Source organism: Diaporthe amygdali, assembly GCF_026229845.1.
Source record: "Diaporthe amygdali strain CAA958 chromosome Unknown NODE_1_length_4327563_cov_65_473760, whole genome shotgun sequence".
In the NCBI taxonomy this organism is placed as follows: domain Eukaryota; kingdom Fungi; phylum Ascomycota; class Sordariomycetes; order Diaporthales; family Diaporthaceae; genus Diaporthe; species Diaporthe amygdali.
Genome location: NW_026517021.1, coordinates 3,093,378 through 3,114,802, shown reverse-complemented (window position 1 = coordinate 3,114,802; position 21,425 = coordinate 3,093,378). Strand labels below are relative to the sequence as shown.

General features: G+C 55.3%; 6 protein-coding genes across 6 annotated transcripts; 4 read left to right on the top strand and 2 right to left on the bottom strand.

Moving 5' to 3' along the window:
* Nucleotides 1-3,505: 3,505 nt before the first annotated feature.
* J7T55_006501 (chitin synthase export chaperone) lies at nt 3,506-4,562 on the top strand (the record flags this gene model as incomplete). The annotated part of the gene is made up of 2 exons (XM_053145000.1): nt 3,506-3,753; nt 3,923-4,562. 2 exons carry the CDS (start codon nt 3,506-3,508, stop codon nt 4,560-4,562), a joined length of 888 nt encoding a protein of 295 aa, XP_053001266.1.
* Nucleotides 4,563-5,626: 1,064 nt separating this feature from the next.
* On the top strand, nt 5,627-7,244 carry J7T55_006500 (transcription initiation factor TFIIH subunit 2; the record flags this gene model as incomplete). Its single annotated transcript, XM_053144989.1, has 2 exons — nt 5,627-6,249; nt 6,314-7,244. 2 exons carry the CDS (start codon nt 5,627-5,629, stop codon nt 7,242-7,244), a joined length of 1,554 nt encoding a protein of 517 aa, XP_053001265.1.
* Nucleotides 7,245-7,587: 343 nt separating this feature from the next.
* J7T55_006499 (4-hydroxyphenylpyruvate dioxygenase) lies at nt 7,588-8,862 on the bottom strand (the record flags this gene model as incomplete). The annotated part of the gene is made up of 1 exon (XM_053144978.1): nt 7,588-8,862. The coding sequence occupies one exon, from the start codon at nt 8,860-8,862 to the stop codon at nt 7,588-7,590; it is 1,275 nt and encodes a 424-aa protein (XP_053001264.1).
* A 953-nt stretch (nt 8,863-9,815) lies between these two features.
* J7T55_006498 (uncharacterized protein) lies at nt 9,816-12,407 on the top strand (the record flags this gene model as incomplete). The annotated part of the gene is made up of 6 exons (XM_053144967.1): nt 9,816-9,856; nt 9,921-10,652; nt 11,019-11,198; nt 11,578-11,725; nt 11,837-12,263; nt 12,400-12,407. The coding sequence occupies 6 exons, from the start codon at nt 9,816-9,818 to the stop codon at nt 12,405-12,407; spliced, it is 1,536 nt and encodes a 511-aa protein (XP_053001263.1).
* Nucleotides 12,408-13,554: 1,147 nt separating this feature from the next.
* On the bottom strand, nt 13,555-14,972 carry J7T55_006497 (uncharacterized protein; the record flags this gene model as incomplete). Its single annotated transcript, XM_053144956.1, has 4 exons — nt 13,555-13,944; nt 14,003-14,634; nt 14,704-14,771; nt 14,836-14,972. 4 exons carry the CDS (start codon nt 14,970-14,972, stop codon nt 13,555-13,557), a joined length of 1,227 nt encoding a protein of 408 aa, XP_053001262.1.
* A 3,932-nt stretch (nt 14,973-18,904) lies between these two features.
* Nucleotides 18,905-20,760, top strand: J7T55_006496 (UDP-galactopyranose mutase; the record flags this gene model as incomplete). The annotated part of the gene is made up of 6 exons (XM_053144945.1): nt 18,905-18,915; nt 19,004-19,073; nt 19,143-19,223; nt 19,284-19,634; nt 19,700-20,125; nt 20,179-20,760. 6 exons carry the CDS (start codon nt 18,905-18,907, stop codon nt 20,758-20,760), a joined length of 1,521 nt encoding a protein of 506 aa, XP_053001261.1.
* Nucleotides 20,761-21,425: the final 665 nt, after the last annotated feature.

Here is a 21,425-nt window from a genome sequence, read left to right as displayed (position 1 = left end):
AGACCCTTTTTTTACTCCATCTCCCCTCTTTCTTGCCGGCAATGGGCCTGTTGCGTTCGAGATCACAAGTTGGCAGCACCGTTAACCCCAGACCCAATGACGCCACCCCGCATTCAAGTCCTCAGGGTCCCTGGCTGCTTCAGGCTCAATTCTCTTAAAAAAAAAATATGCCACCCCCATCTACCCACCCATCTTGCCGCCTTGCTGGGACATCACGCATCACGCATCGTATCGTCTCGCCAGAGGCATCGAAGGAACCAGAACAATCCTTCCGCCTTCCGCGGCTACGGCGCTGAAGCGGAAAAACCCCGTCCATAGGCTCACGGAACAGAGCTCGGGCTCGTGTAATATCTGCCACACTGCAGTGGTGATACGGGGCTCCGTTGCTCAGCTGAGGACCGACATAGTCTAGTAGGACAGGGCAAATCTTGCCGCAGCTGACCATGGAGCCTTGCGCCCCGCAGCTTGTGTGCACATACCACACCTGGCGATGAGATGAACTGTCGTGTGAGATCCAATGGGACGGACCATCTATATCTACCAGAACTCCGATCTTATTACTAAGACAGTGGACTCCCTCAAGTTTCACTCTCGCTCAGCTGTTCCTTTTGACCCAGTTGCACCTCCTGCTACTCGAATGTGTCAACCTCAACAACTGGTGCTGACAAGCTGTACTGCGCTGAAAACGATGGTGCCGGGGATTTGCTATTATTGTCGACACATTGACCGTTGGCGGATGCCAACATCGTTGCACCTGAAAAGCTCACAAATTGGAATGTGGCCTTGATACTCTACGTATGTTCAAGGCACGCACAGCACCAAAGCGACGCGTGCTTGCCCGAGGATAAACGAGCTGGACGTCCCGGCCCGGCTCGGGAAATCCGATGGGCGGGCGCGAACGTGTATGGCCACTGCCTCATGAAAGACCGCTTGCTGAACTCCCCGAGTTTTCTTGTGCGAGCCTTCGGTCATGCGCTGTGGTTGGGACGGTAGTATTTCAACACCTGCACGCCATCTCAGCCACATTTTTGTCGTCAGCACGCAAGACTGCGCGCGCAAAGACTGCCGTGCTAAATGTCTGTTCTGGCTTGTCACCAGCAGGAAGGCAGTCCGCAGTCCTTTCTTGCGTACATACAATGATGGACAGACAAACCAGCCACGAGATCGAAGCCCGTTGTATACTACAGCATCTTGGTAAAGGTCACCTGACAAAGTGCCGCCGTTGGGCCTCAAATATGTGCTCTGTTCAAAGCAGAGTTGCCTCGCGTTGGACGTCAAGCCTCGAGATTGCCAGGGCGGGATGGGAGTCCTCCGACGGCTGCCGCTAGGGACTCACACCGCCAGGGTTCGACCAATACGGCGAGCCTTATCTCGGCCGTTACATTGAAAGCAGAATAGCATGTGGGCAAACGGCTAGACCCGCCGCGTGTAATAACAGTGTGAGCAAGCAAGCTGGCGAGCCAGCGTTGTCTTCAGCTTGGACGGACTCTACTACCTACACCCGTGCAGTGATCAGCAGCCAGCAAGCCGACAAAAGGCAACGAGTGGTTGCGAAGGCACGGGGGCCATTGAGCCAAAACAGGATTCAGCGTCCAGTCCCAGAGAGAGGTGCGCGCCGTCGTGGCAGGCGTGGATGCGTGTGGCTGTGGCTGAAACGACACGGCGGCCCAGCGGCCCCAACTTCGGGCTGCAGGTTGGCAGGTTAGCTGCATGCCTTGCTATATTTGCCTGCGTGACTAGCGGGAGGATGAGATGCAGAAGAAGCTTGGAGGAAGGATTTGGCCCACGAACTGGCCTGACTTGTGCCTCCCGGGGCGACGGTTGGTGACGTGAAGGGAGATGCTATAATGGGCAGCGAGGTGTGACGGAAAGGCTAGGCAATAGCCTTGGGATAAATGTCCGACGTGGGACACAGCGTCTTGCTATTCTTTGCGAGTGCTTGGTGTGCGACAGTGATTCCAAGGAGGTGGGCCTCGACGAGAGCTTGGCGTTGTCGTCCCTTGCCTCTGGTAATTGAAATGAAGGAGAAGAGAGGGTGCTTCCGAGACAAGGTGAGGCCGAGCTGGGAATGCCGTGATCGACTCTTGATCGGGGGTAAGCAGCCCCCCACCCAGCTCCCTTAGCTGAGATTGGGCCATGGCGGAGGTCGAATGTGAGCATGGTGAGGCATTGAATGCTGTTACCTGCCTTCCCTTGCTGCCTCCGAATATGGTAACATCGGCGAGTGCAGGTGAGTACCGACAGGCAGGGGCCATTGAGTCCGGGGGATGGCAGGCCGGCAGGCTGGCAGGCGGGGAAGGATAGTCGTCGAGACTCGACGCAGTCAAAGATGTGCCCAGGGATGGTGTCGCGGGAGCGCAGGCGTCGTCCAGCCTCGAGGCCGTTCACCAGCTCATCATGCATGAAGATCAAATCAAATCAGAGGCCAAAGCTGCTGTCGGCCGCGGGACGCCTGGGACGGGTGAATTATGCTGCTCGCTGGGCATTATTATAGTTATAGTTAGATCGCCCACCCTGATTCAGGATGGACGGGCGCCCACCTGCAAAGTGTGCCCTCCGATCCCCATCGCATGGTTGTTCATATTAGCGCCGGCAGCACACAGCACATAGCACAGCACAGCGCAGCACAGCACAGCACGCCTCGTTCTGCTGGGCTCTTGGTGTTTCAAACTTGCTTATATCTGATGAGGTACCCACCCGCCCGGCCACCCGCTCCCTCACCACCCACCACGCCCTCTCCAGCCATCGTCGTCTGCATTCCAAGCCTGGCTGGCAGCCGTCAAAAACAAAACGCCCGTCCTCCCGCCGGTGCGCACTGATGTCAGTGTCACTTGCGACACAGATCGTCACCCATCACCCACACCATTGCCATTGCTGGGCGCCACAGATTGTTCAGAGACTTCCTAGGCCCAGCATAATCTTAAATTCTTATTTCCACAACCAAGGTAAATCCCCCGACGACGCTTGACTGCGTGCAACTGTCCGCCCCCGTCGGCCCTCGAGCGATCCAATCACGCCACCCAAAAAGCGCCCAGGTAACCTTGGAAGTGGGCCACTCCAAGCTCCTGCCACTAAAAACAACAACCTGCCCAGTAAAAAGAAGGACGGCGCCTCCTGCCGCAGGCTCCCAGGTTCCTAGGTTCCTTCCAGCCTTCCCGCGACCCACCCCCCATTGTCGGGCAAGGACATTCTCCCACCGCCTTGCTCGGGCCAAAACCACCATTATTCCACCCGGTTGTCCTGCAGTCAAGTTAAACATCAACTAGGAGGTCTGCCGTTATTCCAGTGGCGACAATCGGTTAGGAGGTAACCGATTATCCCATTGTCGACAACTGGTCAGGACGCGACTGGTTGTCCCACTATCTATCCACATTGGATTACGAGGTCACCTGTTCATCCTTCGCCATCGGCCAACCGACGACCGCGATATATTCCCGCGGTCGAGACAACATCCCATCCCAACGCCAACCGCCCTCTCGGCTGATCATCCTCGAGAACCGACGCCATGGGCTCAACACAATTTGGGAATTTCGGCAATTTTTGTCGTGATTCCACGCTCCCAGTGTGCAACTTGCTCACCAACAGCCACGACCAGAATGGAGGATGGGGCGGCTGCGCACTCACGGGCATCGCGCTGAGCGGTGGGAGGAGGCTGGGCAACCTGGGCTCGATATTACTATGCGGTGTCGCGATCGCTACGGCCATCTATCTGATTCTGCGCTCCGAGCGCAAAAAAGCGGCTGTCGGAAGGAGGTACGTTTGTTAGGACAGAAGCCCGGAGGTTGGTGGTAGAAGTGATGGGTGGAAACAGGAGACACCCTCCTACCTGCCGTCTTTCTGCACCCATACTGGCATTCTGGCTTCTCTCCTATTCCTCCCAGGTGTCCTCCCTGCAGACTCGATTCTCTAACATCCATTCTAGGGAAATGCAGTTGTTCCTCGTCGGTTATATCGTCATTTCGATTTGCGAGATTTTCACAGTCGGGGAGTTTCCCCTAAGCTCCACAGTTCGCATAGCGTTCACTGGCATCCACATCGGCTTCATCATTGCGACCACCTGGATGCTGATGCTGAATGCCGTCGTCGGGTACCAATTCATTGACGACGGCACACCAATGTCGCTCGGCCTAATTCTGGCATCTGCCATCGTGCTACTGGTCGGGACGGGCTACATCGCTCTTGACACCGGGTTCAACTGGACAGGCACGTTCGAATCGAGCTACGACGGCCCTAATTACCGAAACATCGCGCTGTATGTGCTGTACCAGCTGGCGCCGCTGATCTTCCTCGTTGCATTCTACGTCCTCGAGACCGTTCTAGTCTTGCGAGTGCTGGGCGAGACAAGGCCCATGGTCTATCTCACTCTGGCCGCCATCCTTTTTGCACTGGGCCAAATCTTCAACTACGCGATCAGCCCGCATATTTGCAACGGCACGAGCGGCAAGATTGACGGCGCATTGTTCGAGACGCTCTTTACCCTGCTCTCGGTTGTCATGGTCTGGGTTTTCTGGTCCTCTATCACGGAAGACGATTGGCCCATGCCTGTTGGGAACTATCCATAAACGAAGTGTCGTAATGCGGCCGACCTGGACACGTTCAGCGGAATCGGTCACGTAATAAACTAATGTCGAAATGAGTTCCTTTAGATAGCACATGACAGCAACATACCCATAATGAAATTTGGTAACAGCGCTTGGGATACCTCAGCTTCTCCATGATGACCTCCCTGTGAGATAACATTATATACTTGGAATAACTTACCCCGGAGCAACCCGCTACTAGAGTATCTACTAGGAATTCGTCTCTGGACCAACCTTCTAAACGACACAGTTGCTGGATTGAGACCTAGGATCTTCACCTTGCCCATTTTAACCGTATCCCACCCTGAACTCTAGTATCACCACCCACCCCATAGCGGCTAAAGGCCCTCAACGCCGAAATTATGGTTGTTTAGCCTCATGCCGCACAGGAGGCTGTAATGTCGTTGTGCTGTCTAATAGTGAGGTCCACGGAGAGGAAGGTGTCCAAGCAAATGCGTTCGAATTGTCGAAAATTGCAGACGAATCGAGCTTGGTATGAGATCGAGCGAGTTCTTGAGCAGAAGCAATGCCTGGGTCAACTGGACAGGCGCGGGATTGACGCACCAGATGGCTGCAAAGATTTCGCCCGTCTAACCCAGGGAGTCAGCTTTTTTTATATTGTAGCAAAGCTCACACTGCTTGCACATCTTCACAAGCGAGGTTATATTCTCCCTGGAGCGAACTAGAAGACAAAAGGTTGGGGGCCGTGCTTTCGGTGAGACGTCATTGGCCGCCGTCAGCTACCGTGCAGTACTGGGTACATCCCGCCCCACTGCAGCAGCAGCCCTGAGCTGGGGAATCGATCTTCTTGTGCCTGTTCATGTGCGCGCCCTTACATCCTTCCACATCGTCGGCGTCGTTCTTTTTAGCACTCTCCTTGATTTTCTGCTTTTGATTAGTAAGGCCGGAGTGTTCTGTAGTCGGTCATGGAAGATTCAGAGACGGTCTAGAAAACCGCCTCAGACCTTTAGCGGAAACCGCCTCCTCCTCTACCACATGCCCGACACAGGCCTCCTCGGCGCCGAACCCCCATACCCAGTGGCGACATGGCCGACGATAGTGACGGCGAGTACATCGAAGGCATTTCCGATGATGACTTTGCCGACCATCAAGTGACGAGCGGCCAAGGCCATGCCCACGCCGCTGGTCGCAGCGACGCCAAGAACGCCGCGACCGCCAGCAGCGGCCGCGGTCAACGATCGCGTGGAAATAAGAGCAAGCACAGCAAGCGCGCAGCTTGGGAGGAAGGGAAGTTCACCTGGGATGTTCCAGAGGATGCCGAGGGCAACGTTTCTCTCACGGCTCTCCTCGAGGCTGAGAAGCGACGCCGCCTGCTCCGCGACACGACACCCTTCCAGCGTGGAATCATCCGGCATATGGTCTTGGTGTTGGACATGTCTTTCGCCATGCTCGAGAAGGACCTGCTGCCCAACCGGTACCTACTCATGATGCACTATGCGGTGGACTTTGTCAGGGAGTACTTTGAGCAGAACCCCATCTCGCAGCTGGGTATCATTGCTATGCGCGATGGTGTCGCGGTGCATATCAGTGAGATGAGCGGCAATCCGGCGGACCACATCGACTGGCTGAGGCATTGGGAGAAAAAGTTCGAGCCTAGAGGGAATCCTAGCTTGCAGAATGCTCTGGAGATGTGTCGTGGTGATCTCTTGTACGTCCCACTTTCGTCATGCCTTGATCCTGAAGTTCCCAACTGACATGTTGTCTCTTTCCAGTCACGCGCCCTCCCATGGTACTCGCGAAGTCCTCATTGTCTACGGCGCTCTTCTCTCTAGCGACCCTGGTGATATACACGACACTATCGAAAACCTTATAGCAGACCAAATACGAGTTTCTATTGTTGGCCTTGCCGCGCAGGTGGCCGTCTGCGCCGATCTGTCCTCGAAGACCAATGGAGGAGATGCTAGTTGCTATTCAGTCGCGCTGCACGAGCAGCACTTTCGCGAATTATTCCTTGCCAGTACCACGCCTCCAGTAACCCGACAGACCGAGCGGAACAACGCCAGCTTGTTGATGATGGGATTCCCCTCGCGGACGAAAGCCGAATACGCTGCCAGCTCTGCCGACGCTACAAAGGCCAGTGGAGGCTTGAAAGACAAGGTGGACGCCGCTGGCCGAACCTCCAGCGAGAAAAAGGATGCGATCAGTCTGTGTGCCTGCCATAACAAGCCCTGCCGAGACGGATACCTCTGCACGCGGTGTTCCACAAAGGTGTGCCGTCTACCGGCTGAGTGTCCCGCGTGCGGCCTGACGCTGATTCTCTCGACCCATCTGGCACGATCCTACCACCATCTCTTCCCCCTTCGGAATTGGGTCGAAGTCCCGTGGAGCGAAGCCGATAAGTCCACCGCGTGCTATGCCTGCCTGACGCATTTCCCCGAAGCACCGAAATCGAAAGGCAAGGGCAGGGAGCTTGCAGAGAAGACAGCTGGTGACAAAGTAAAGGGTATCAGCGAGAGCGGCCGATACGCTTGTGAGGTGTGCGGCAACCACTTCTGCATTGATTGCGACGTCTTTGCGCACGAGATTGTCCACAATTGCCCTGGGTGCCAGAGTGACACCCGAGCAGCGGCTCAGCTGGAGGCAGAGATGGATGCGGCCGAGAATGGCGTCACGCATGCCAACGGAAACATGATCGTGGATTAGAATTCGAGGGGGAAAAAAAATAAGGGCTCCGAAAAGGCTTCTCAAGAAAGAGAATATTTGATACCAATTTTGTATGATACAGGTATAGGAGTCTGGTTTACATCTCTTGGCGTTCTAGGCGAAGCAAAACTTGACAGCTTCACGAGACACAGGATAGAGCTACATTTTAGGCTCCGGGTCGCGATGTAATCAAACACAAAGAGGGCAGGCCTAATGGATAGACAAATGGCAAGCTTGATAGGAGAGAAAACTGGACTTGGTCCGAGTTGAATCGAATGAACTATTAAAACGCTGATGTGTGCTTCAGTCTCACTGCTATGTTGGGGCTAACCCTACACGTCAATTACAAATTTCCCCTCTCGGCCTGCTCGCGCTCGATCGCCTCGAACAGGCTCTTGAAGTTGCCTGCTCCAAAGCCATCAAAAGAGTTGCGCTGGATGATCTCGATGAACACGGTAGGGCGGTCCATCAGCGGCTTTGTGAACAACTGCAGCAGGTACCCGCCCTCGTCGTAGTCGATCAGGATGTTCAGCTTCTGGATGGCGTCGAAGTCCTCCTGCAGCTGCCAGTTCCTCTTCTCTGTCTTGAGTCTCATGCGGACCGTCTCGTAGTACGTCGCGGGCACGTCGATGAACTGCACGCCGCGCGCCCTCAGGGCGGAGACGGTGGACAGGATGTCGGGCGTCTGGATGGCGATGTGCTGCACGCCAGCGCCCGAGTTGAAGATGACGTACTCCTCGATCTGCGACCGCTTCTTGCCGAAGGCGGGCTCGTTGATCGGCATCTTGACCACCTCGTTGGGGCTCGACATGACGATGCTCTTGAGCGCCGAGAACTCGGTGCAGATCTGGCTGTCGTCGACGGACCAGAACCGGTGGAAGCTCAAGCAGCGCTCGTAGAACTCGCACGCCTCCACCATGGCATCCCAGTCCTGGTTGCCAACGCAGTGGTCGATGCGTGCCATCTGCACGTCCGGAAGGGCGACCGTCGCGGTTGGCAGCTTAGCCTCGCGGAAGCCCGGGAGGAAGGGGCCCATGTAGTTGTTCCGGCTGAGGAGCGTGTGCGTCGTGTCGCCATACGTGCGGATCATGGCGGTGGTCACGGAGCCGGCGTCGCCCTTGTCGCTCAGGACAGTGGGGGCCTGGACGGAAACAGCACCTTGCGCCACGGCGCGGTTGTATACGCCCTCCACGGAGTCGACTTCGAAGGCAACATCCTTGACGGCATCGCCATGCCGCTCGAGATGGGCGTGCATTTCGACAAGGAGGGCCTTCTCAGCCTTAGAGATAGGCTCATCCTCGGGGAGGTGGGCGGCCGAGCGGATCGGGGACGTGAACACAAAGCGCACGTCACCGTTGCCCACGACGTGGGAGGTGAAATACCGACTGCCTGTCTCGAGGCCTCGGTAGGCCAGCGGCTTCATGCCGAAAAGGGATGAGTAGTATGCGGCAGCCTGTTTGGCGTTGCCTACCCACCAGGTCACATGGTCGTAGCCATTGAAGCTGGGAAGGGGATGGCGAACTGCAAAGTCCGCATCTGTGTGTGTTGACGTAGCGCTACCATTGGTATGGTAGGCTACCGAATTTCGTGGGCTGTCATTGATGGCAGACGGGCTCATTATCACTCAGAGTGGTTCTCTGAAATGTTCCGGATATCTACCAAGATTGATGTTGATAGTTCCAAAGTATTGGGAAGATTGACGAAAGAGGAGCTAAGCGAAGTCTTAGCTGCTAAGATGAACACTGGAAAAAGAAGAGACTTGTTGGTATAGAACAAAGACCCCAGATATCCGAGGCCAGACAACGGCTGACGAGGAGCACGTATATATTCCTGAGGAGGCATAAGCAAAGGGAGTTGGCGGCAGCCGTGAGCGCTCCTCCTCCGCGCTGGACATCATAAGCCGACGTTTCGAGTCCGTCTATCTCGGTATGCCCGCGAGTGGCATAGTCCAACGACTACAGCCCTGTAACAATGACGACTCAACGGCTTGCATTCAAACAAACTCTATCGAGTTGCTTGACTTGACGCCGTTCCGTTGCTGATACGGAGCGCGGAACTGGTCCGATAAGCGAGGGTGCCCTGCACCAGCCGTCGCAAAGCGAGCTATCCGACGGTTGCCGCGCCCGGAATGTCAATCGCCCCCTCCAACTCCAACGACTAGTTTGTCCGACTACTGCGGTGAGAGCAACGCGCGCCTCCAGGACGTGCCGGAACTTTAACGAGTAGTTAGCCCGTCTTGAATAAGTCCTGGAACAAGAAGAAGTGGAGAAAGTGTGTTGTCCAGATTAACATATCTGCAATTATTCGACAGTAAGGAAGCCAGAGATTCCACTCATTCGATGCTTCCAGTCATTGATCACAGCCATTATCGCATCGCCGCCACGATCTTGACCTTACCAGGCCTTCGGTACTGAGTCGAGCTTCAGAGATCGCCCCATTCAACGCGTGCTGCATAGTTTGGGCTATCGTTCGAGGTGTTGAGTATCTGTGCTCGATTCGGCAGCAGCCTGTTTTGCAAAAAGCCCAGGAGTAGAGCCTCGAACTAGCATCTGTTGGATTCCGCATACCACAATGGCTTCTGTATCCCTGAGCACTCGAGACCTCAACATCCTGTAAGCTGCGTGGGCCCTGCCACTGTTCAAGTCATATTGGTGACTGACCAGATTAAACTGCCAGGGAGAAGATCCAGGATCCCGAGTTTGACCCTTCGCAAGCGGTCCAGGTGGACGAGTCGTTGCCGAAAGATCCCAATGTCACAGATGTCACCGAGTACGACCGCATTGCGGGGGAAGAACGGCGGTTGGTATTGACAGTGCAGCAAGCAGAGATCCAGCTTGCTGGGCCGGGACCAAAGACCGGTCTCGATCCTCGGAAGACATATGAAGAATGCGTTGCAGGGTTGAGCGAGCTTGTCTCCACGAATCCCTCGTATGCCAGCGCCAGAAACAACCGAGCTCAGGCGACTCGGCGCCTATATGGTGATGGCATGCTTGTATCGGGTCTGGAACCATCCGACAGTCCGCTCATTGCTGTGGGCGATTCAGAGGAGAGGCGATCAGCAGCTAGACGAACGCTTTCGGACCTCGATGCCTGCATTTCGCTTCTCACCCCGACAGGTTCTTATCCACGCTTCTCTCGACAAGCCGCCAAAACCCTATCATCGGCACACACGCAAAGGGCGGCAATTTACCATCAGACCTCAAAGATGCTGGCCAAAGGTGGTGTCCTGGATGTCGACCCGGAAAGGACCGAGACTGGTTGGCAGAGAATAGATTTTGAAGAGGCCGCTTCGCGAGACTTCGCCTTGGGCGGAAGGTATGGCAATGAAGTGGCCAAGGGTCTCGCGGTCAGCACAAACCCAACGGCGAAGCTTTGCGGGCAGATGGTGCGGGAGGCGATGAAGAAAGAGTATGGTCCGGCCTTCAGTGGGTGAAGCACACAGCATCGTGGGCTTCCATGTGCACAATCCGTACTAGCTTCGCAAGCCTGTCTCGTAGAGGCTGCTCCGGAGACTCAAGTGCAATGAATCGAGATTGCTTTGCGGTGTGTTGGCGAGAAACGTGACGATTCCGCCTCGATAATTGGGCGGCTTATTTTGGCCATCTCATCTAGGATGTTCAAGTTCACATCAATCATGCGAGATTATCACTCCTGACTCATGAAAGGAATCGAGATGAGTCGATATCAGCTTTGGAGAGGCCTAGGAAGCTCGCTTGGATAGACCAGTCCTCCTACATAGAGTTAGAATATGACAGAACATGTAGAATCTTCCAGTATCTCGATGAGCCAGCCCAGCAGCCCGCTCATGAAACAGGAGCATGCATACCTCAAACCAGCATTGATTGTCTCGGACGTTGATCTGCCCTTCTCCTTCTCCTCGCGGTTGATCCTCATTGCTGCTGCGGACAGCCCAATGAAGAGGGCAAAGACCGGGTCAGCGACCTTGCTGATGATGTAGGTCGGCGCGGGCATTGTGAGAGATGCAGTCTTGAGAGTAATAAATGAGTGTTGTTGTGATGATTGACGTCCCTGGCAAATGCCCTCGAGAGAATACTGGTTGACTTTGCTTGTACTTGGGACACTGAGTGACTGCACTAGTAGAATAATGAGATCTTGCAGACAGCTTTGCAAGCAGGCATAACTGGGTGAGAGAACCCTTCGGTTTAGAAAGAGCCTCAGAGAGCTAGCTTCCCAGTGCCCAGCTCCAGGCCCAGCAGCTTGGCAGCAGTCGGCCACTGTCACCGAGTGCCCACTTTTCCTGACTAAGATATCACGGGACCTGGAGGGTCTTGGCGCACCTTCCAGCCCACAACCGCTGAATTTTCTTGCCTAGATCGAGAAGCGGCTTCAAGATCCCCTTATCGACGACCAGCAACCAACCACCCTTCATACCCGTTGACGACCCGACCGACGCCAAAATGAAGTTCCTCAAGGTTGGCCGTGTTGCCATCATCACCCGTGGCCGCTACGCCGGAAAGAAGGTGAGAAATTCGACCCCCCGATTTGTTTGGCGCGAAAACAAACGATGCGGAGCGACGAGATTTGGAAGGTCTGGTGGGGATTCGAGGACGTGGGAGCTGCGATGACCTCAGGAGCTTGGGACCGATGCAATTGGGATGCCAGACATGTGCAGCCTTGGATTGCAGAAGGCTGACTGGGTTCTTTTCTTTACCGCAATTCAGGTCGTGATCATCCAGCCCGTCGACACCGGTAACAAGGCGCACCCCTACGGCCACGCTCTGGTCGCCGGCATCGAGCGCTACCCCAGCAAGATCACCCGCCGCATGTCCAAGACACGACAGGAGAAGCGATCCAAGATCAAGCCCTTCGTCAAGGTCGTCAACTACAACCACCTGATGCCCACCCGTTACACCCTGGAGCTCGAGGGCCTCAAGGGCGCCATCACCTCCGACACCTTCAAGGAGGTCAGCCAGCGTGAGGACGCCAAGAAGACGGTCAAGAAGACTCTGGAGGAGCGGTACACGAGCGGAAAGAACAGGTGGTTCTTCACCCCTCTGAGTATGTCAAACCCACACCGAGGCCATACACCTGCGCAACATCCCTTGAACACCAGGGTGGGAGCGAGGATACCGCGTTATGATAAGGCACACGAAGGCAACGGGAACCATGATGCTAATGCGAACTTTCTCAACAGGATTCTAGATTATTTCTTCCTTGATTTCGGCTGGGCGGGGGCGAAATGGTATGGATGTAAACAGCATCAAATCAAAATTCGACGGCATTTGAAAAACTGCACTGCGCTTACGACCCGAATCTCATGACCACACGGAAAGCAAGGTCGACTTCATCCCTTTTTGGCGTTCTTCTTGTCGGGGGCACAGACAAGTGTGACGGCCCGTCATATCACAAAGGAGTGTGTTGATGGAAAGGTTGCCGTGGCTAGCCACAAGTCGTAGTCGAGAATAATACTACGGCGTCCTGGCTCATGACATGCATTGACCCGTTGCAAGCAAGGACGCACACAAGTGAAGGCAGCCACGAGAGCGGGAGTCCGGTCTGGGCTACGTCTGGCCCTGGTGACGGCCACCAAACCTACGAAGAGATCATGTGAAAATACGAATCTAAGCCCTCCTTGAGACCGCAGATCTCCCAAACACTGAACCCCGAGCGTGAATATCGACCGCGAATATCGACCGTGATTGAGCATTTTGGGCCCGAGGAGTGATCTTGAGACTCTCGCCAAAGTCCACCTGTCAGCCCATTAGCGGAAGAGTGCTTCCCTGCAGTGGATGTGTCAGGCTCTCGAGACTGTCAGATACACCAGAATGATCTGCTCTCTTGGAATGTATGCCCAGGTTATCTGAGCATGTCAATCTTCCTGGACTGTATCCATGATCTTCGATTTAACTTGCACGTCCGCTCTTTCCAACGGCTGAGTTCTGATTTGAGTATTATCTTTTCCATTAGGTCATATTGCTATGCTATTCATAGCTTCTATGGAATTCATGTGCTACGCCGGCGTCCAGAAAAAGACCGTGTCTGATGCATCACATGAATCAAACTTCTTTGTATGCGATAGATAGTCTACGACTGCCCCATTCCTTCAATCAAGTCCACCAAATCCGCCGAGGCGTGTGACATATCCGACCCTCCTTTGGACTCCCCCATCCGTGCATTGCCCCGGAGATGATGACATAAGGAATGAATGGCAAATATGTACGTGCGAAGCTTGGCTTCCGTCGAAAGGCCCGCAGGTAGACACCTGAGGCGCGAGTTGTTGAAGCGAGGATTAAAACTTGTAGGGTTGTACTCGCAAAGGATACCATTGAAGGCGCTGCGTGGGGTGCATTTAAGAACCCAGCGAGCTCACCTTGTTGGCAGCCGCACTCCAGAGCTCGTTCGCGCTGGGGACATCTGGGATGTAGCCAGGGGCGTACGTTGGGGCCAGGCCACCAAACAGCACGAAGATCAAAGACACAGCAGAGCCAATGACAATAAGCTTGCGAAGCACCGGTCGGCTGTTTCCGAACTCGGCCCACTGGCGGCCAGCCTCATCGGCATATCCCTTGAGCTGCTCGAATCCAAGCTTGTAGTAAACCATGCCGGCAAGAGCAATGCTGTAGCCGAAGAACTGGAGGCCAGTAACTTGGGTACCCCAGATCAAGATGGAAGCGGCCACGAGCAGAATATCCTTGAGGACACCGCAAAGGGTAAGGACCAAGGAGGAAGTCTTGCCAATCTAGACCAAATGTCAGCGAGCCGCGGGGAGAGTAAAGTGCGTAGTGCAAAGAGCTTACCAAGAACACAACGGAAACGTTGAGGAGGAATGCAACAAGTCCGTTCAGGAAGAACGTGAAGAGACCGACGTGGTAGACCTCCTCCATCGACACCTTGGGAACCTCCCAGAAAATGGCGACCAGGAAGTTCATGGTAGCGCAGACAGGAGCAAAGTAGTACAGCGAGACGAGGGGGTCCATCTTGTACTCAGCAGAGCTCAGGAGCCGCTGGACCATGGTGAGACGGATGGCCTCGAAGGCAATTCCTGCAATCTGGATCAAGAAGCCAAACATGACGAACTTGATCTCGCCGATTGAGGCAATGATGACACCAACGACGATGGCGGACACGTTCAGGAAGACCTTCAAGCTGGGCTGGCTGATACCCATGGACCAACTGCTGAGCAGGACCGCGACGGGGGTGGTCGCCTTGAGCATCTGAATGAAGGCGACTGACAAGTAGAGGTAGGCCAAGTTGCCGCAGATCAAGCTCAAACTGAACATCAACCCGATCGGCACGATTGCCCTCAGGTAAACCCGGCCCGTCATCTTGACAGTCTTGCGGCCATCGAGAAGCGAGGTGTACCTAGCCAGGATCTGCGTCATCAACGTCGCGAAGGTCAAGTGGTAGGTCGTGAGGATCACGGGATAGTCTAAACGATCGCGGAGTCAGCCATGCGGCTCGAAGCGGACACCTAGGTTGATGTCAAGGCGTGACCTACGGAACTGCAAAGTATCCAGAATCCATTTGTTGAAGAGGATGACCGAGGAGCTCAAGCTGATCCAGACACTGCATGTATTTGTCCGTCAGCGATGCCAATCGAGCAGGCGACTGTAGCAATGGTTCAACCTACATAACGTAGAGCGCTGGATGAACAGCGGCCTTGGCCGGCTCCGACTTTTGCGCATCGGGGTTGACGGTCGGCAGGACGGGAGAGTCTTGCTCTCGCGTCACCTCGCCAGAGACGCGCGTCTTCTCGTCGGCACCCATCTTGGTGTTGTATCGACCTTGGGACCAGGACTGTACAGAAAGAGATGTCTGGAGTATGTGCGCTGTCGCTGCTGTAAAGAAACGGCGTCACAGTGCAAGCCCGAGACAGGAAGAAAAGAAGTTGTGTAACGAGGGGACTGGTTGCTCAAATGTGAGACCGGGAATGGAAACAGTCGAGCTAAGAGACAAAGTGGACGGAAGATAAACTTCACCAGCCGGGTACGGAGCCGTGCAAGGTCAATGCGCTCGCGACTTCCACTGGGTCAGGCTGCTGAAATGAAGACCTCGAAATAGGAGGACGGGGATGTGGATGTGGATGTGGACGTGGAAGTGGGCGTAAGAAGAACAAGTTCGCTGGCCGTAGGTGCAGGGTGAGGGCGAAGGATGATACCGATAAGGCTCGTCCACTTTAGCCTAGGGCCTCTCCAATCTAGTTGGCGGACGCGGAGGGTTGCAGCACCATAATAAGCTGCCAAGAGGATTGAATCTTGCGGCGATCTGGCAACGCGGCCAACCTGGGAAAGGCAAAAGGCAAAAAAAAAAAGGGTGGGAAAAAGGGGCTGGCCGCAACAGGGATGGCTCCGCTTCGCACCACGGTGCCCCGTGGTAAACTTGACTGGCCCCGGAGATGGCAGCCAATGCGATGCAGCGGTCTGCATATTCCCACTCTGCTCTCTATTACAGGCGCACGTCCACTCACCCTCACACACATGCACACGTACACACTAGCAAACGAGCAAACGAGCAAATTGCTTGCCATATGCGGCTTGTTGGGGCCTCAGGGGGACACGAGCCGGGGCACAAGGGCCTTTCCTCTGCTCTACAACCAGCCCCCCGCCAACGACGGAAATGTACTGCGTGGCCATGCTGACAGTATCTAGGAAGACCAGAAATAGCTACCCAGGAGACCTGGAGGGAGCACCGACCTGCCTGCCCTCGTATCGTGATGCTGTACCATTACCGGCATGTGCCCAGATCCGGACTGTCCAGCCAGGCCAGCCCACATTATACTACAGCATTCCAAGGTTGAGGCGACGACGTCCCGATCAAAAGCTCGGATTCCCGTTGCCAAGGGCATCATCATGATGATGTGGGTAGACTGACACCTGCTGACCGTGTAGCGATCTGTGCTGAGCCTGTGTCTAAGCTCTGTGAGCATGGGCAGTGACCACCCATCGGCTCCGACGGCTGCGTGCACGGAGGGCGCCTTGGGAACCGCAGCCGAAGCTTCTCTGCTTCGTGATGACCAGCCTGCTCACGATGGCGGCGGGCGCCTGAACGGGAGACGCCAAGGTTCGGGAAGACCCTGACCTCGGCGCCGGGCCGTGATGTGTTACCGCCGCAAACAGCAAGCTGGATTCCTGCCCACACCCGTGTCTGGCCACTAGGCCGGCCTCGCGACAAGTCTTGCGCCTCGTATTATATTCTTGTTTTCCTGGTGGCTGCCACTCCCAGCCTTCCAGGCCTTCTCGGCCGGACCCAACGAGATAGTACTCTACGTCAGCACTCTGTAGCGCAGCGCCTCGGCGAAGCACAGACTGTTTCTGTTCCCAGACATCAAATAGGTCGACCGTGACAGGCCGCCCTGCATGCAAGACGCATGATCCGCCCACGTTTTGTCCGGATTTAGATGTTCCACGGTAAATTAGGAATTTCCTATACTCGACACCAGCATGGCTGTCAGACTATGCAGTCAGGCAGTATGGCACACACAAACACACACAATTCGGAAGCAAAAGGGTGCCATCGCCTGGGTGTGTTGCAGCATATAATTAGCACTCTCGAACCAATACCGGCTGAGTCGTACCTGGCCTTAATTGTCCGAGTCATGGACCGAGATGGCCAAGTTCCAACTTCACCACGAATCATTACTTCGGGTGTGGCAAGCAGCTTTGTTGCCGCCGTCATTAGGTGCAGTGCCATGACCAGGATAAGTATTCATCACGTCCGTATTGCCATCTTGAGGACAGACTGGATACGAGAGCCATCGCCACTGCCATTGCCACTGCGATGAACAAAAAGAGGCAGTCCGTGACTGAGCGACCGTGTGAGCCCAGGTGAGGAAGCATGCTTCTTCGCCACCGGATCCCGGAGCTGTGCGAGGTAGATGAGGCTGTCTTTGCCTTTTCCATCTTTCATCTCCTGCCCGCCTGTCAGGCCAAGGCGGGTGATTACCATGAACGGCCTACGCTCATTTACTCTTATCTGGACCCGGCACTACTATTATAGCGAGCCCTGCTGGCCCTGCCCGTCCCGCGCAATGCTGTTCCAATATGGAATTCCGCATTGCCCACGAGCTCGCTGATCGTCGATGGTGAAACGAGATCAGCAAAGTGACTCGCCCCGGCTCCAGGGATCCCCATTTGCAATTGGTAAGGGAAAAATTAATGAGCGCTTCATTGCAACCCACAGCTTCCCTTCCTGCCGTCCTACCATGTGGTGCATGCTGGGCCATGTACTTTGTGTGATACAGACAGCACAGCATGTAGACGATGTACCTGTCGAGAAATCCCATCAACCGGCAGCCGCCCTGCCGCCCTGCGACAAGCTTGCCAAGAACACGTTGCACTTCATGGGGATCGTTGTTTCCAGCGCCACAAATCGAACTGTGCTCGATGCGTGTATGTCTGCTGTGGGCCATGCCGTCCGGCGACACAACCGAAAGCCAGGCCGGCCGGCGCTGCCGTGTGTCTGACTTTGAGTTGCTTGTGACACGTTCATCCCATCTGATCTTCCCGGTCAAATTGTGCTCGACCTTCCAAGTCTGCAGGGCTCATTTCGTCGAGGAAATTGGACAGGCGGGAGATATCACCATAGGTTACACTTAGTAGATTTGCGGGTGGACGAACCCAATCGCTGCGTGCTAGCTGGCTTGATTGAGGAAATTAAAAATTGGGTCCCGTAGCCACGTTGACTATCGCCATCGATCCTACTCGACGTGCGTGCTTGACTATTATTATTAGCATTATTGTTGTTGTCGTCGTCGTCGTTAGTGGTGGCGTTCTTATCACCCGCGAGAGACTTGAGCAGTGTTTGTTTGCGACGACTCGCATCCAAACATGTCTTGTGTCGGAATACTTGGCCCCAGCTGCGATGCCTGCAGGAGGGGTGCGGCCTTGAGTCTCTGAGCCTCTCAGCCTCTGAACCTCCTTCTCGCCAGTGTCGGCTATCCGGGGCCCCTGTGGAGGGACCATGAACAGATGGCATGCACGGCACTGCAGACAGAGTATCACAAGCGTGCTACGGCAGCCAATCCAGGATAACACAGTAGCGGACCACGGAGGCGGTGTCGAGGACGCATCAAATGCAAAGTTCAAGATCATCGCTGCCGAGCCAGATGGATGGAGCCGCCGTGGGCCTCGAGCCCGGCAAGCTCTCTGCAGCAATTGGCCTTCCGCGGCCGTCTCCAGGGACTGGGGCCAAGGGGGAGAGCCCCCCATCCCGACAGCAATGCCAAGTTGCAGGCCCATGGCCCCCGGTCTCTGCAGCTGCTCGGGGAGGGGGGCCCAGGCACAAATTAGCGTCGTCAAAAGATGGTGGGGACCCCAATCCCTGCCCCATTCATTTTACCGACGTGCAGCACGTAGCCAGGCCTGCCAGGTAGCTCGCCTTCACCCCTCCAGCCCGCCATAGCACCACAGGTACCTGGGTACCCAGCTAGAGACAAAAAAAAAAAGGGGACCTGTTCTTGGTGGTCTGGAAAGGGGGGTAGCCGTCATTTACCAGAAGAAAACTGTCCAGTTCCCAAGAAAGATTTCTTGCGCGTCGCCAGCTACTAGACTCCGACCTTGACCTTCACTGCCTTTCGCTGTCTCCGTCTACAACGCCATTGACTTCCACGCCTGCTTCGCATTGCACTTTCAGCTGCGAGCAGAATCAACGAGCCATCCTCCTCTCCAACTAATACTCAGAGCCTCTATCCAGCTTTCACAATGGCTGACGTGTATGTTTTCCTACCTGACCCCTCCTCCCAGCTTCCTGGCAGGTCTCAATGACCCGGAGACGGCTACATACTGACAGCACGCCTGCAGCAACGTTGATGTTCTCGTCATTGGCATGGGCCCAACGGGTCTGGGTGCTGCCAAGCGTCTCAACCACATCGTACGCTCCCTCTCTCCTTGCCCTGCTTCCCCAAGCTCGAGTGACCGTCAACTGACCAGCGATGAATAGAACGGCCCCTCTTGGTTGATTGTCGACTCTGGTGAGAAGGCAGGTGGTCTCGCTGCTACAGACGTCACTCCTGAAGGCTTCGTAAGTGCTCCGTGAACCTTATCCCGCAACAAGACGCTTGGGCTAACGGCAATACACCAGCTGTACGATGTGGGCGGCCACGTCATTTTCTCCCACTACAAGTACTTCGATGACTGCATCGAGGAGGCCCTTCCCAAGGAGGACGACTGGTTCGACCACCAGCGTATCTCCTACGTCCGCTACAAGGGCCTTTGGGTCCCATACCCCTTCCAGAACAACATCTCCATGCTACCCAAGGAGGACCAAGTCGCTGCCCTCGATGGTCTCATCGATGCTGCCATGGAGGGCGCTGTCACAAAGTCGAAGCCCAAGAACTTTGACGAGTGGATTGTGCGACAGATGGGTGACCACATTGCCAACATCTTCATGCGCCCCTACAACTACAAGGTCTGGGCCGTCCCCACCAAGGATGTAAGTCACAATTCTGCCTCGTGCATCTTCCCCAGGTCAAGAATAAAGGCTAATTGCATGATCAGATGGGAAGCGAGTGGCTCGGTGAGCGTGTGGCCGCCCCCAACGTCAAGCTCGTTGCCAAGAACGTCATCCTGAACAAGACTGCTGGTAACTGGGGCCCCAACGCCACTTTCCGTTTCCCAGCCCGTGATGGCACTGGTGGTATCTGGATCGCCGTCGCCAACACACTGCCCGATGAGAAGAAGCGCTTCGGAAAGAAGGGTGAGGTCACCAAGGTCGACGCTGACAGCAAGGTCGTCCACATGGGCGATGGCTCCAAGATCGGCTACAAGAAGCTCATCACCACCATGAACGTTGACCAACTCGTCGAGAAGATGGGCAACCAGGAGCTTGTTAGCATCTCCAAGGGTCTCTACTACTCCTCGACACATGTCATCGGTGTTGGTCTCCGAGGAGGTCGCCCCGACCGCATTGGCGACAAGTGCTGGGTAAGCTAAATCGTATACACCCCCAACAGAGCTCTGCTAATATTCGTTCCTAGTTGTACTTCCCCGAGGACAACTGCCCCTTCTACCGGGCCACCATCTTCTCCAACTACTCCCCTTACAACCAACCTCAGAAGGATGTCAAGCTGCCGACCCTGTACAAGGCCGATGGCAGCAAGGCGGACTCTAGCGAGGCCAAGGAGGGTCCTTACTGGTCCATCATGCTCGAGGTGTCCCAGTCCACCAAGAAGCCTGTTGACGAGGCAAACATTCTGAAGGACTGCATCCAGGGCTTGATCAACACTGAGATGATCCTGCCTGAGGACGAGATCGTGTCCACCTACCACCGCAAGTTCAACCACGGATACCCCACACCCGCCCTGGAGCGTGACGGTGTCCTGAAGGAGCTTCTGCCCAAGCTGCAGGCCAAGGACATCTACTCCCGTGGCCGATTCGGCAGCTGGAAGTACGAGGTCGGCAACCAGGACCACTCGTTCATGTTGGGTGTCGAGGCCGCTGACCACATCGTCAACGGCGCCGTTGAGCTGACGCTCAACTACCCTGACTTCGTCAACAGCCGTGCCAACACTGAGCGCCGCCTGGAGCAGTCATACGCCTTCTTCCAGCCCCCCAACTGAGCCTGCGTCCCCCCCAAGTAAGAGGAAGGGCGTGAGTGCGCGCGCATGTATTACGAAACATATGGGCGGTTTTTGCTAGATTCAGGCTAGGAGTTGCATGGAAATTACAAGACGGATACTTGGTTGACATTGCGATGGGATTTCTAGTAAGATGTGATTCCGGGTAGACGGTGTGGAAAAGACTACTCCGCGGCATGCGTCCTCGTCACCCTCGAAATGCGAGGCGGTGAGAGGAGCAAGGGCCGGATAGAAGACACGCAGGGAACCTGACCCTGCCTTTGGTACATGGGGCTCCTATGATTCGATAGACATAGAGATTCTACACCATCCAAACCACTTTGCCCTAGTGGCATTTGCCTTCTAAAGCCTCCCCTCTATCTTGACATATTCTGACAAGAAACCCCGCAGCCCACCAGCACGTTTAATGAGGGCTCACAAAGCTATTTCCTGATTCCGTGCGACTACTCCACAAGTCATCTTAATCGGTTCTTCACTTTTCAAAATGCCGCAGACTACTAGCGCGTGACGTCATCGCGATCAAGAGCTGGCACATGCGATAGCTTTTAGATCTTCAGTCTTCTGAGTCGAGAACTCCAGTGGGCCCACAGTCGTCGGCCCTCCCCGGTGAGCTTAGGGGGGCGGTGACCGCACGCAGGCCCAAGCTG